The sequence below is a fragment of the Ochotona curzoniae genome, unplaced genomic scaffold (assembly GCF_017591425.1).
Source record: "Ochotona curzoniae isolate NIBS_2020 unplaced genomic scaffold, NIBS_Ocur_1.0 scaffold_2587, whole genome shotgun sequence".
In the NCBI taxonomy this organism is placed as follows: Eukaryota; Metazoa; Chordata; class Mammalia; order Lagomorpha; family Ochotonidae; genus Ochotona; species Ochotona curzoniae.
The window spans coordinates 11,137,628-11,151,961 of NW_024467096.1; the positions used below are offsets into that span (position 1 = coordinate 11,137,628).

The 14,334-nt window shown below is 42.9% G+C and overlaps 1 protein-coding gene across 1 annotated transcript in view; it reads left to right on the top strand.

The window, feature by feature from the left end:
- Positions 1-914: 914 nt before the first annotated feature.
- P3H2 (prolyl 3-hydroxylase 2) overlaps positions 915-14,334 on the top strand; it is a 138,038-nt gene continuing 124,618 nt past the window's right edge. Inside the window, exon 1 of the mRNA XM_041002768.1 lies at positions 915-1,582. Coding sequence (XP_040858702.1) covers positions 1,106-1,582 — 477 coding nt within the window. The 5' untranslated portion in view covers positions 915-1,105. The remainder of the gene's footprint in view (positions 1,583-14,334) is intronic.

Sequence of the window (14,334 nt, forward strand, 5' to 3'; positions counted from 1 at the left end):
GAGGAACACCTTGGCTGGGAAGGTATTTTATGGTCAAGGGGACTTGGAGGACAGGAAGTGTTCCAGCTATTCCTTGCAGCCTGGAAGTAATTTCCATCTTTCTTCCCATTCCTGGGTGGAAACTCATTACTTACATTCCAGGGGGGGTGCGTTTATTAAATTGCCTTGTTGTTTGCATCTTACAATAAGAATTTATATTTGCATCCCATTTGACTTGGTGGGACGTTTGGTGATTGTAAAAGGAAATTGAGTTTTAACCCTGGAGCTGAGCAAGAGTACACAGCAGGCAATCTGGAGGCACAAGGCAAGGCTCCACTTCCTTTGGCAGTGCTTGCTGCCCTCGGAAGCCTAGGAGCGCACAGCAGAAGCAGGCTGCCGGTGTTCTGTGTTCTTCCCGCGCCCATGCCCTCTGCTTCACGCCCAGAAGCTGACTGGGGAGGCAAGGGAGGGGGGTTGATCCTCACCGAAGGTAGCAGCCATAGTTCTAAAGGACCAGGATTCAGTCAGCTTGACCACTCCTCATTCTCAGCTCTAGAATCCCGACTTTTGTAAACCATACTCCTCATGAACAGGACGCACCTCCCCTGTGGTGCCTTCGTCTGAAGATAAAGCACACTGAAGATTATGAGATCGTGGGGTAGAATCGAGAAAACGACGAAGGTCTTAGAGGACCCTAAGTTGAATTTTCAGCATTTCTTAGGAAAGAAAGGAAAGGAGAGAAGGAGTGGGGCGGGGGGTGGGGGAGAATCTCAAGTCAAAAGCTCCTCTTCTGGAGTTGGCTTCAAGAAGCGCCCGGTTTCCGATTGGCCCTTAAGGTTGCAACTCAGTAGCCGGCGCTGCAGCTAGGAGCCTGGGAGAGCTGCTCGCTGAGGTCGGGCAGCAGGAGGAGCGTGTGAGCTGTGGGCGTCCCTTTAAGAGCGGCCGGCTGGGTAGAGCCTCCTCCTCTCAGTCCGCGGAGCGCCGGCAGTCACCTGGGCCTGTGAGGGCAGCCAGATCGCGGCCGGGCCAGAGTGTTTGTACTAGGAGGTGGGAGAGGGGGCCCGGACGCAAGAAGCCCCGGAGCCGTCTCGGAGCGTGGTGGTCCCGCGCCTCTTCCCGGCAGAGGATGCGGGAGCGCATCTGGCCGCCGCCGCCGCCGCTGCTGCTGCTGCTGCTGCTGCTACCGCCTCCTCTGTGGTGCGGCCCCCCGGACAGCGGGCGCGGGGAGCCAGAGCCGGAGCGCGGGCCTCTGCAGCCCTTCGACCTCCTCTACGCCAGCGGTGTGGCTGCCTACTACAGCGGGGACTACGAGCAGGCGGTGCGCGACTTGGAAGCGGCGCTGAGCAGCCACCGGCGCCTGCGGCAGATCCGCACGCGCTGCACCCGCCACTGCGCCGCGCGCCGCCCGCTCGCGCCCCCCGGGACCGGCCCCGGGGCTGAGCTGCCCTTCTTCCGCGCGCTGCTCGAACGGGCGCGCTGCTACCGTAGCTGCGAGACCCAGCGCCTCGGGGGACCTGTGTCCCGCCACCGGGTCAGCGAGGATGTGCGGAGTGACTTCCAACGCAGAGTGCCCTACAACTACCTGCAACGGGCCTACGTCAAGGTACCCACAGCGCGCGCTTCCACACCCGACACCCTCACCCCCCATGCCGAGGCTCCGGAGTTCGTTGGAAGCCCTCATTACTGTTCCTGTCAGTCTGCTACTAGGATTCTGTCCTCCAGTCTTCCAGATCTGGTCTCTTTCAAGGTCTCTGTCTCTCACGTGTGAACCTGGGTACCTGTGGCAGGAGCGCTGAGCTCTGTTACCAGCACTGCACTGAACTTGGGCAAGTCCTTTTCTCTCTCAGCATCCGTTCCACCCTCCCGAGCAGGGCTGTTCTGCTAGCACTCACCCCGTGCTTTGTCCCAGGTGGGTCTAGTTCAGCTTCTCCCACAGGTGCTTTCTTGCCCCCCCTAGAATCCATTTCTCTTCTGTCTCCACTCCCTCATGTCCTGTACACTGTGTCCGAGACCTCTTTTCTGAAGAAAGTTAAAAATAAAATATTAAAATCACAGTATAGGAAGTACGCTTCTAAAGAAATGTTTCTATTTTCCACTTCAAGGACAAGAACAGTGTGGAGTTCAAAGGTAGAGAGAAGGGAGTCTGGGAGGGGTAGACGCTGTGAGGCAAGTGCCCCTTCTGCGGGTGCCTGTCCGTCTCCCGTCTCCCTTGATTCATGTTTCCCATCTCTGAAGACTTGCTTTAGACTCCGTTGGTGGCTGTCACACGCCTGGTGTGTTCTTTCCGGTTCTGTCGCGTGTGTGTAACTTGCCTGAAGTTAGTGTCAGGAGATATCCAGTATATATTGGCATCTTTCCCACAGCCGTGGTGTGGAAGAACTATTTAATAACGTCATCGAGGGGAATTTAGAATGAGTTCTACTCATCCACATGTTGTTGTGAATTTCTTCCTCTCCTCCAAACATTCTGATTTTCCATGTTAATATGTCAGAAGTCTCTTCAAGAGCTGCTGGCGCAGTGGCCCTCTTGGAGACTGTATGATGGCTGCAACCAATAGTCCAGACTGGTTTTTGGAGGCAAGGAGAAATACACACCCTGTTCAGATACCCATATGCCTTTTGCAGCTCCTCTCACGGGTTTCTGCCTGTTGGGGAATGTGGGACTCTTGTAGATTTGTCATTTTCTGTGGAATTCTCAGAATCACAGTTGAGTCAATTCTCTCTCAACATGCTGTAAGATATTGGAGTTCACTACACTGGTGTCTGGGGCGGAAAGTGAGGGGCAATCCCCCGACTTTTTAGGGCTTATGTTCTGCTTCCTTAGATTCGCTGAAACATGTATGAGGGATAACTCATTTCCTTAGGGGAGTGACACAGGTTTGTTGGCTCTAAAAAAACCAGGCCATACTGGGCAGACGGTACCTGCGGTGCCCGACAGAGATGTCATAAACTTGTTCTCAAAGCAGAATGTGGGTGGTCCCGGTAGCCAGGTCCTCGCTGGAGTCTGACATGTGAGGGTGGCCATCCTGCTGAGACTTCTGTCAGGCATCTTGGACAATTTTTCTTAGCTCCAAGAAGGAATACAAACTCATGCTTGATCCTGTGAAAATAAGCAATGACGTGGTTGGTGAGTGTCCATATGTGGGTTTCTTTGATTCTGTCGTTACATTTGCATCCTTGTTGGTATCTGTGCTGGTCAACCTTTCTCCTGTTCACTGATGGGACGTCACAGGGGGTGAATCCATAGGTGTCAGTAATTTAGGATTTTAGCAAACAACTGATTACAGAAATGAACCCCACATAGGAGCATCAGCGGGGAAACTGTCGGGATTGTCTGATTAGCTCATGAAGCTTTTTCAAAAATTTGTGACTTCATGCGTTAATCTGTCTTATCAGCAGTTTGCTGGGTGCAGGATAAGCTTTGCATCTTCTCCCCACATCGTACTTTGCACCTGACAGGTGAAGCTCCTTGGATTCACACTACACATAATATCTCACTTAAAAAAAAAAGATTTATTTTATTTTTATTGGGAAGTCAGATATGCAGAGAGAAGGAGAGACAGAGAGGAAGTCTTCCATTTGATGATTCATTCCCCAAATGGCCCCAACAGCCAAAACTGAGCTGATCCAAAGCCAGGAGCCAGTAGCCTCTTTCAGGTCTCCCACATGGACACAGGGTCCCAAGGCTTTGGGCTTTCCTCGACTGTTTTCCCAGGCCACAAGCAGGGAAAGCAGGGAGCTGGATGGGAAGTGGGGCCCCTGGGATTAAAACCAGCACCCGTATGGAATCCTGGCACGTGCAAGTTGACAACTTTAGCTGTTAGGCTATCACGCTAGGCCCACACTGATAATCTCTTAAGGAGGAAGTAATTTTAGCCATTGGGAAAACTGCTTTTGATGGCTAGAGATTGTAAATACCTAAAAAAAAAAAAATAGAACATAATTCTTCACTCTAAAAGTATTCACCTTCCCTCAACAATACCAAAATTTGTTTAGCTTTCTTGAAATGTCTTTTTGTCTCTCTCTGTCTCCTCCCCCGCCCCCAATACACACATACACAAACCACCATTTGACAATGAAATAAAACTTTGAAAGAAAGATATAAATGGAGGCTCTGACAGATCTGGATTCTCAGGCACTCATTCCTCACGGTTAGGATAAGGAGCACTACACGAATCTGGATGTGGTCCCACTGCCTTACGCCATTGAAATCCTTTTGACAACAGTAATCCAGTGTGCACTAAAAAAGATAACCCCGGGCTAAATTATCTTCCAGGAGAATGGGGAGAGTTGGGACAGCTAAGAAAGTACAGCTAACACGTTTAAAGAAACTTTTCAGAACTAATCGTGAGCCTTTGACCCAGAAAGGTCCAGAACTAATTCTGGGAGGATTACAAACTGCAGACCTCAGGAGGTGTTGTTTGTGTTCAATGTCTTGGCTGGTGGGGCTGCTGACAGAAATTTATCTTTTAAGGGTAGTGTGTTGGAATGGAAGAAGGATTGAAAAGTGTAAGCTGGGAAACCTGGTAAGTCAATTTTTCATTTTCTAGATGAGGAAAAGGAGATTCAGAAAGGGAAAGTATTTGCTCCATGTCACAAGTGATGAACACAGCCTGGGAGGTAGCCGTCTGGGCTCTGCAGGTGTCTGATCCCCAGGCGTCCTGGTCTGTGGCCACTGCCTGTGGGGTCAGAATGTTACGGTCTCCAGGTCTCCAGGGTGATCCTGATGCCAGGTTTGGACAGCTCCAGGGATGTGCAGTTCCTTTCCTAGTGGGGTCACAGGCACTCGCTGAGTTTCTCTCAGCGGCTGTTCTGTAGAGTCTTTCGCAAGCTTTGGCCTGTTGAGACTTGGCTCTGAATGATTTATGAAGTGGTAATCAAGCCAGACTTTTCATGTTAATGCAGGGTGAAACTCTTCACATTTTTGATTTTTATCATTTTCAATTGTGAAATATAGCTATATCTTGCATTCTCTACCCAGAGACTTCCAGTGGATTTCCCCTGCTATCATAGTATTTGTAGCCTGGTTTCTCATTCTTCCCAGACCTACCGCCCCAAGCCCTGCCACTCCAGCCAAAAGGGACAACGGGTGCTTTGTCTCAAAGCTGATACTTTTGCTTCTCTTGGCTTGTTTGTTCTACCTTGGAGTAGGTAGATTCTAGAATAAGAAAGATCCCTGATCTTTGTTCGGCTTTCCCAATCTCCAGCAAAGTGTCTGAACAAATTATGTAAGTTTTCTGAACTTCAGTTCTACCATCTGCGAAATAAAGAAACAACAGGATTTACCTACTTGCTTTGGGTTAAGTTTGAGAGATAATTGGTATAGAAATGCTCAGAACAAAAATGCTGAGAATTTAGTTCTCAATAAAGACTCAAGATGTGTTTCTTACTATTGGTGGTTATTACCTTCCACTTTTTCCCATCATTGTTTTCCTTTTTTACAAATATGCCTAATTTAATGAGGCCCTCTTGCAATGCTTCTAGAACTGCTAACATTTCCCATTGCTGAAAACTTATAGTAATGATTTATTCTCTTTCTGTCATTGATTTTTAATCTTGTTTTGGAAATTGGCATAGTTATTCACTGCTGAGATTTCTTAGCATCAAGAAAGATTATTTATGTATCTCTTAAAGTAGAAGTTTGCAAGTCTGTTTATTAGGTAACTGATTTGTGAATCATCTGGGACATTAACAAATATGATTTGAGGTACACATTGGTAATGCCAGTTGGGATTCCCATCCCATACCTCAGTGCCAGGATTTGAGTCCCCACTCCACACACTCCTGAATCCAGTTTCCTGCTAATGCTCACTGAGGGACATTGCCACCCAGAATGTCTTCCAGGCTCTTGGCTTTGCCCTGGTCCAGCCCTGGCTCTTGTGAACATTTCAGGGACATGTATAAAACCTCTCTCTCTTGTGTGCACACTCTCTTGTTAGCTTTCAAGTAAGTCAACTTATGTAAACACATCTTTAAAAAATATATTTGATTTACTTGATTTGAGATTACATGCTCTCAGGTCATCAGCTACTGTATTGACTCCGGATACTTAACTCAGGGTGATAGAAGCAAATGCTTAGTTTGTCTTGGTGGAAAGAATCGAAGTTTGATTCTCTGTCCCTCTAATATTTCTGAGAAATCTTTCTGTTCAGTTGCAGGAAGTTTTCTCATATTGGTTATTTGGTTCCCTGCCTGGAAGGGGGAAAGAATGTTATATGCACTGTGGACTGCTTGACTTCCCGGGGTTTTCTACTCACAGTTTTTGCCTGAGGTTGCAAACCTTCAGCATTCTGTGTTTCTGATTTCGTTCTTATTATGTGATACTACTTCAGAAATTCCTTGACACAATGTTCCAGTTTTCCTGTGTGTGTTTGTAGACTTTAACCAAATGTAATCAAGAGACCTTATAGTCTGTGTCCTTTATAACCAGAAATGGTTTCTGCCTACTTAAGAAACAACAAGGAACTCCTGCTGTTTATTTTCTATTTTGTAAAAGCTTGCCTCTGCATGTTTTGTTTCTGAGTTGATGCTGTGTGCCATTTGACCTTTGCTTTGCTTTTCAGGATTAAAGGGGGTGGGGTTTGCTGAGGAATGCAATTAATTTAGGCTATCCTGTCTCCCTCAGGAGACCCTAAGTTCCCTTTATCTCCAACATAATCTTTTTATTAGTGATTTACAGAAAAGTAAAAAAAAAAAAAAAGCAGTAGCTTTAAGGAATTCCCCCACTCCTAGTCTGTTGACTGCATTTCCGCTTTTAAAACGAATGCCTTGAAAAAGAAATGAAAACATTTTACAGTTGCATCACATGGATGCTGCTAGGTCAAAATAGAAAACATTTCTGAATCTAATGTTTAAGACTTTTTTCTTAACCTGTGTTTGGAATATGTATACTCTGTCGCCTTAAGCAGCTATTTTGAAATTGTTTTTTTTAATGGTAATTTCTTCAGGAGACGTTTTTTTCCTCTCTCACAGTTAAAACTTTTTTTTTTTTTTTTTTGGTGCTTTAATTATGAGAATGTCACTATCTTTATGCCTAGCTTCTTAGAGAGGAAACTTGACACAACTATGCCTGGTTTGTTCTCAGATGCTATGTGCTGTGGATGCAGAAACGCAGTCTATTGGAATGCCACATCAGCTCTAATTTGCCTCCTAAGCAGAGAGGGCTACCTAGGTGTAGGAGAAGGCCACAAATTCTCCTGTTTTCATGTGGAGCATCAGGAATTTATCTGCAGATTTTAATAAGGGAAAGGAATAAAATGCTAGTCTGTCTTTACGGATCCCATCTCCGAGATTAAAATGCATTCCACTAATGTCATTTACTCACTGAAAAAATTCCGAAGGGTGGTAGCCGTGTGGAATTCTGTTTTGAAATGTTTGATGGAAGTTTAGATTGCTACACAGATGCGATCTGATAAATTCTGTAGGGTGGGTTAGGTTCACTGAAAGTGAAGGTTCACTAGTTTGCTGTAACAATGATCATTTTATATTATAAAAGGATTGAGTACATTGTGGATTTTAGGATCACATGTTTCGGAACTGGAGGGGACTCTAAGAGAGCATCCTCGGGCCAAATTGTTTATGGGGAGTGAAGTAGGAGAATGAAAGGAAGCGATAACAATTTTGTTCAAAATATACGATCTAGGGGGAGTAGGGATGGAGTTATTGGAACTATGAAAACATTATAGCTTAACGGGTCATTATCATATAGTGACACTGGGCCCCACAGGATGCATGACAAATCGAGAAGGGCCAAGAAGTGGATCTGGGTCCAGTATTTGAGAATTCCATCTCCAGCCTTATGTTCTTCTCACGCTGTATGTAATGGCATGGCTACCTCCTGGTGGTAATCTGGCAAATCAGTCCTGTAGCTAAAACCTGCAGTGGGCCTCTTGCCTTCAGGGTCAGAGCAAAGGGCATACCCATGTGGACAGCCCTTTCTATCAGGCATTTTCATTCATATGACACAGAAGTCATTCCGCCAAGAGTCATAGCTGTCTGGTGGAAAATTTTGCATTTCTCATTAGAGCAATAATTTTCCTGTCTTTTTTTCCATTCAACTTTCCTTTCTAATTCTTTTTCTGTCTTGTTTTATCCATTTTTGCCTGCTGTCTGATTTCCTAACTATGCAATCCTGCCAGACCTGGCCATCATTTTTCAAATGACTCTTAAAACGATGTTTCTGAATGGTATGCCTAATACTATGTGTGTAATGTTGTATTTTTAGTACTGAAGTGAATTGAAGACTGTGCTTGGAACAAGCTGATCTCATTTGACCTTTCCTTTCTGGTCTTTTGTACTCTACAGTTTTCTATACTTGATTCTTTGCTTTCCCCTATCCATTGCCCATACACTGTCTATTTGGTGGCATACACAGTGAAAGTGCAAGTGAAAATGAGGGAGTTGAGATGACCAAAGGATGCAGAGAAAAAAGACAAAATTAGAGGCAAGTTCAATATGCCTGATTCTAATGACGTGACTTTTATAGAATGTTGTCTTTAATTTGCATATCATGTATATCTAGTTTTTAAAACTCTACGTCCTTAAACCCTACCTCCTGCCAGCCCTAGATATTGGGCATGAGTCAGACAGAGATATTGGCCATTAGCTCTGCATTTTTCTCCAACTACTTTGTTCATTAACAATTGTTCCTATTACAAAAAGAAAATTAAGGCTCCAAAACAAAAATGGGTTGCCTTAATTTAATACAATGAGGTAGAAGAATTAAAATCAGAATCTAAATCATCCAGGAACTTGCCCTGTGATATAGTGGAGTAGTTCTCTGCCTACAGGACCAGGGTACCATGAAGGTGTGGATTCAAATCTCAGCTGCTCCACTTCTGATCCAGGTCCCTGCAGATATGTCTGGGAAAGCAGCAGGGAATGGCTCAAGTGCTTGGGCTGCTCTGCTCATATGTGGAACCCTGATGAGGCTCCTGGATTCATACTGCCCCAGTTCTGGCTATTGCCACCATTTGGGGAATGCACCAGTGGGGGAAGATCTTTCTATCGCTCTCTGCCTCTCATTCCCTGTAACTATATTTTCCAATATATTTTTAAATCTAAAGAAAAATTACTAACAATACTTGAAAGCATCTATTTTTTTAAAAAGGAATGCAATAGCCCAAGCTCTCTCTTTTTACAAAATTAATTCATTTACTATTATTATTTTATGGTACAATTCTATAGACTCTGGCATTTCCTGCCCCTCTCCCTACTCCTTCATCTGACCCCATTGATTTCCCCTCTAGTATTACATTGAATAATCCTTCATGAATAGTCATAAGTCCATCATTCTTCTATTGAAGTGTTTCCAGACATTGTAGGGATGGGCAATGTCAGAGAGTCCAGCATCCTACAGTTAGGGTGTATTCAGCAGTTTCACTGGAAATCCATCTTTGGAAGCAGAAAGATATACTGTACTATGTCTCCACAAGTTAGTTTCTGCTATACTTCTATTACAGACCCCTTAAATGCAGATCCAGAAAACACAAACCAACAAAAGAGAGAAAAAGAGAAAACTTGCATCAGCATGGAGTTAAACAACATTTACAGAATGACCAATGCATCATTGGTCATTGGTCATCACTAAAGTGATGAAAAAGAAAATTCAAAAAAAAAAAAGACCCTTTTGGAGAAATTGATGCTACTGCATGACCCATTGTGCACCAAGCTCCCTCTTAACATCTGTGACATTGCCATTAAAACAAAACCCCTTCTTTGGGCATTTGCACTGTAGTTATGATACCTTGAGATATTTGCATATTATAGCATCTGTGTTTGAGTCCCAGACTGAGTTTTTATTCCAAATTTCAGCTAACGTGCACCATGATTAGCATCCGATGTTGATTCAAGTACTTTGGGTTCCTACTATCTAGGTGTCCTGGGTTGAATTTCATGTTCCTGGCTATTGCCCAGAGATGACTCTTGTGGGTATTTGCAGAGTCAACCAGCAATTGAACAATTTTTCTCTTTTTCTTTTTCCCTTTAAAATAAAGAAAGAATGTCCTACCCTAATCAAGGTCATGTCTAATATAAAGGATTTAAGGACACATACGATTATAATTCAAAGTGTTGGGTGGGGGGAGGGAAGTATCAACTATGACAACAAATTGGACGATGCTACTCTCAATGTTGCATGATAAATTAAGAAAGTAACTTAGTCCTAAGGGTAGTAAGCCTTTCAGCAAGTCTCTCCCATGAACTTCATGAAAATTTTCTATGGATTGACCAGCATATTTCAAGCACAGTGACTTTGAGGCTGATACTGTCAAGGATAATTTTTATGCTGAGAATTCATACATCAGGTAAACAGCCAAATTAGATAATTAGAGTTCTTTCCAATATCCTGCCTCTCTTTGAAAGTTACAAGAAAGAAAAGTTACTTCCAAGAACAGAGTAAGAAGAGCCAAGAATAGGTTTCATAGGAAAAGTTATGCATAGAATAGACCTGTTTTAGAGGGGCTGCTTTTAGTGCTTCCAAGTAAGAAGTTTAGGTTAACAGTCAGGAGCCTAATGATTTAAATCACAGGGAAGTTGCTCCGGTTGAATACAGAGGACATCTATCCATCATACTGCTCATCTTTACAACTGAACCATGCCACAGTCACAAAACATTAGTATTCTTGTCATTACATCTTGCAATAGGAAAGAAAGCCCCAAAGAGAATGGATCTGTCCAAATTCACTCAGGAATTTAATATAAGATCCAGAATTAAAGACAAGAATTCTGACTTTGACCTCTGTGACACTGACTGGTACTACTTCAAGATCCATGCTGAAACCACAAACTCAAGAAAAGTAAAAGGAAACCCATAGTAAGTCACGTGCGTTATTTACCACTGAAGAGGACACTGAAAAATAAAAGCCATCAGCATGGGATGAACTATTAATTCTTGCCTACTATTCTGACTATTTCTGGAAGAAAAACAGAAATGGGAGCTTTGATGACTGCTGGTCTTCAGTAAGCCTGATGAAAATGAATGAGGTAAAGAATCGTCTTTGGCAGGAAAAGAAGTCGTTAAGAGCCAGAATGTGGGAGATCCAAGCTGTCAAAATTTCCAGAAGTTCAGGACTAAAATAATGGTCCTCCTGGCATTCATTATCTGCAAATAATGGGGTTAGTTTTTGTGCAAGTAACAGGACACTGCTGGAAACTGTAGCATAACTGTACTGGGAATCTGGAAAGAAATGGATAAAAACAAAAGATGTAATAAAATAAAAATTAATACAATGCAGAAAAAAGTGCTAGCAAGTGCTGAAGCTGAGGAGGGTTAATTGAGCCAATTCTGTTTACTCCTTTTACTTGAATGCTCACTTTTTAGCTTCAATTCTGCCAAGGTCAGATGGTTTGTGTGGAGAAAACAACACACAATTAACCATCCAAATAAAGAAAACTACCTTGGAATCAGATTTAGCTATTTTAAACATAAGTTCGAATTGTATTATCCCAAACAAATTTAGTGCACTGAACTGATTCTTCTCATACTAAATAGTTATTTCTTATGAGTATTTTTCAGATCACGTTTAGGATTAGCAATTAACCTTTGATTCTGATAAGTCATTTGCAAATGTCACCAGGGACAAAGACAATTTTTGGGGTAGGGGAGGAAGTGGACAGAGACTTTTACATCTATAGTTTCAATAGGTTTACCAAGAATTCAATGAAACAGTGGTGTATGCAGGTTTTCAGGACAACAGGCGGACATATAAGCCAGGGCTTCTCAGCCTCGATGTACTGAGAATTTGGGATGAGTAATCCTTTGCTGATGGTTAGTATCATGCATGATTTCCAACTGCCACACATTCACTCCAGTTCCAAGCTGTGATGATAAAAAATGTCCCAGGGCTTGCAAAAATGTTCCTCAGAGGTCAAAATTGCCCCAGTTTAAATCAGTTTGCCCACTGATTTAAGCCGTATTTAAGATAACTGGATACCTAAGTTAGTCAAGTACTATTTGCATTTTTAGCAATGCATATTAGATGACAAAATGACCACTGATAAATTATGATATTTATTAAAAAAATTAGGCTACAACTTGACATTGTTAACAGGAGAAATCCGTTGGGAAAAGAGCCTGAACTCGTATTTTGTAGCTGGTCCCTCAACGCTGCTGTCATTCTGCTGGAAGAATACACTAAAGAATCTGGCCTCTTTCTGTTCGTTGTTCTAATGTGACAGGACAGATCCTTTAAGCGATACCTTCACCTCTTAGCTGTGAATGTCAGGCTCTACCATTAGTGTAGTTCTGATTCGACCTGAAAACTGCCTAAACCTAGTCATTTAAAAGGAATCCACTACAACTCTTAAATTCCTAGGATTAATTCTAAGTTACAAATATTCTTAGAAAGACTCAGCTTGACTGAAGCCAAAAAAGTCAATTCACATGAAAAGAGAATACACCCATAAAGACACTTCACCCCTTCTGTACACAGACAGACAGACAGACACACACACACAAAATAAAAATCAAAACAAACCAAAGTTAGGTGTTACACCCTTTAGATCCGTGACTCCACAGGAAAACTAGCAATTTGGAAGTCATTTTAGTCTTCCAACGAGTATCATGAGACGTCTGCCTTACTAAAGACCGTGTTTTACAGCTAACCAGTTGCCTTACTCAAAGTGAAAAGACAGTTGTCCTGTGGAGAGATTCCATATGCAGAAGCACTGACCATGTATCAAATGATATAATCTCCTGCTAGGATCCCAGAGCAAACCAAACAGAAAGAGACTAACAATGCAAAATATTCTCTTAATTTGCATTAAAGGGTATTCGTTTCACAGACAAAAATCAAATAATGTAGTGGGCCCTTTTGGATGTAACCTCACTGCTAGACCCTGGAGACATGGAAATAAATAAGAGATATTTTGCTTTCTTTCAAGTGTATCACAATTCATTGAAGGAAAGAAATTTATGCATAAAGCTATGATATTGATCCTAATTGTATAGTGCCATTTCAGCAATGTTTTATTTCATATTGATGGAATTAGAAGCCATTTTTAAACACTGGTAATTTATGACATCTACATAGGGAAAAGCAGGATTAGAAATAGAGATAGCTCAGTGGCTAAATCTTTGTGTTGCACATGCCAGGGTTCCATATAAGCACTGCTCTGTGTCCAGCTACTCCACTTCCCACCCAGCTCCCTACTTGTGGCCTGGGAAAGCAGTAGAGGATGGCCCAAAGGTTTGGGACCCTATGCGCTTGTAGAAGACCTGGAAGAAGCTCCTGGCTCCTGGTTGTTGGCTTTGAATCAGATCAACTCTGGCTGTTGTGGCCACTTGGGGAGTGAACAAGCAGACAACAATCTCTTTTTCTCTGTATCTCCTACTTTCTGTAAATATGCCTAATAAAAATAATGATTGTTTTAAAAAAGAAAGAAATAGAGACAATAGAAAGGCCTAAAATGAGCTCAATCAAGCATAAGATAGTTTTAAGGAGAAATTTGATCATATGTTTTGAAAACCGTAGACTACTGTGAGGCTTGAGAAAAATCATTGTGTGATAATATGCATTTTGGAGAATTTTAGTAACAATTACAGTCATCAAACATACTCATTTTATCTCACAGGTCAATCCAATGAGCTGTGACTTCAGTGACCTTGTACATTTCTTAAATGAAATATAATTTTGCGACTCCGGGTAACTCTCTAAATAACTACAATAGCCAGGCCTGGGCCAGGAACTTCATTTGTGTCTCCCACGTGGGGGCAGGGTCCCAAGCATTCGGGCCATTTTCTGCGGCTTTCAAAGTTACGTTAGCAAAGAACTGGGTTGGAAATGGAACAACCAGTACCCAAACCAGCACGTATATGGGCTGCTGGTGTTGTAGGTGGTGACTTAAGCTGCCATGCCTCAAGGCAGGCCCCTGGAGTGCCTGGATGTGAGTCCAGTCTCTGCTTCTTGATAAGATGAAGCATTATCTGTGAGGCAGCAGATAAGGACTTAAGGCACTCAGTGCCTGTTAGCTGGGCTTGGCTGGCACTCGGACAGAAACAAATGGAAGCTTCATTCACTCCATTTTTCTCACTCCATTTGCCTCTCTTCTTCCTCCTATCTCCCTGTTCTTTCTCCTCTCTCTCTTCTTCTCCTTTTCCTTTTCAAATGATAATAAAAAGAAATGCATAAACTTACCATAAAACTACCTAATTCGGGGGGATGATGAAATGAGAGCATAATACTAATGAAAGTCATGTATGAGTGATAAACTGCAAGATCGAGGGATGAGAAAGGAAGGAATTAGAACCCCAGGTAATGGAATAAATACTATGCTAGAGCAACAATAAGCACACCTGCCATTACTTTGCACAGCGGAAGCATATGTCAAATAACTTTTTATAACCCATGTGGCATTC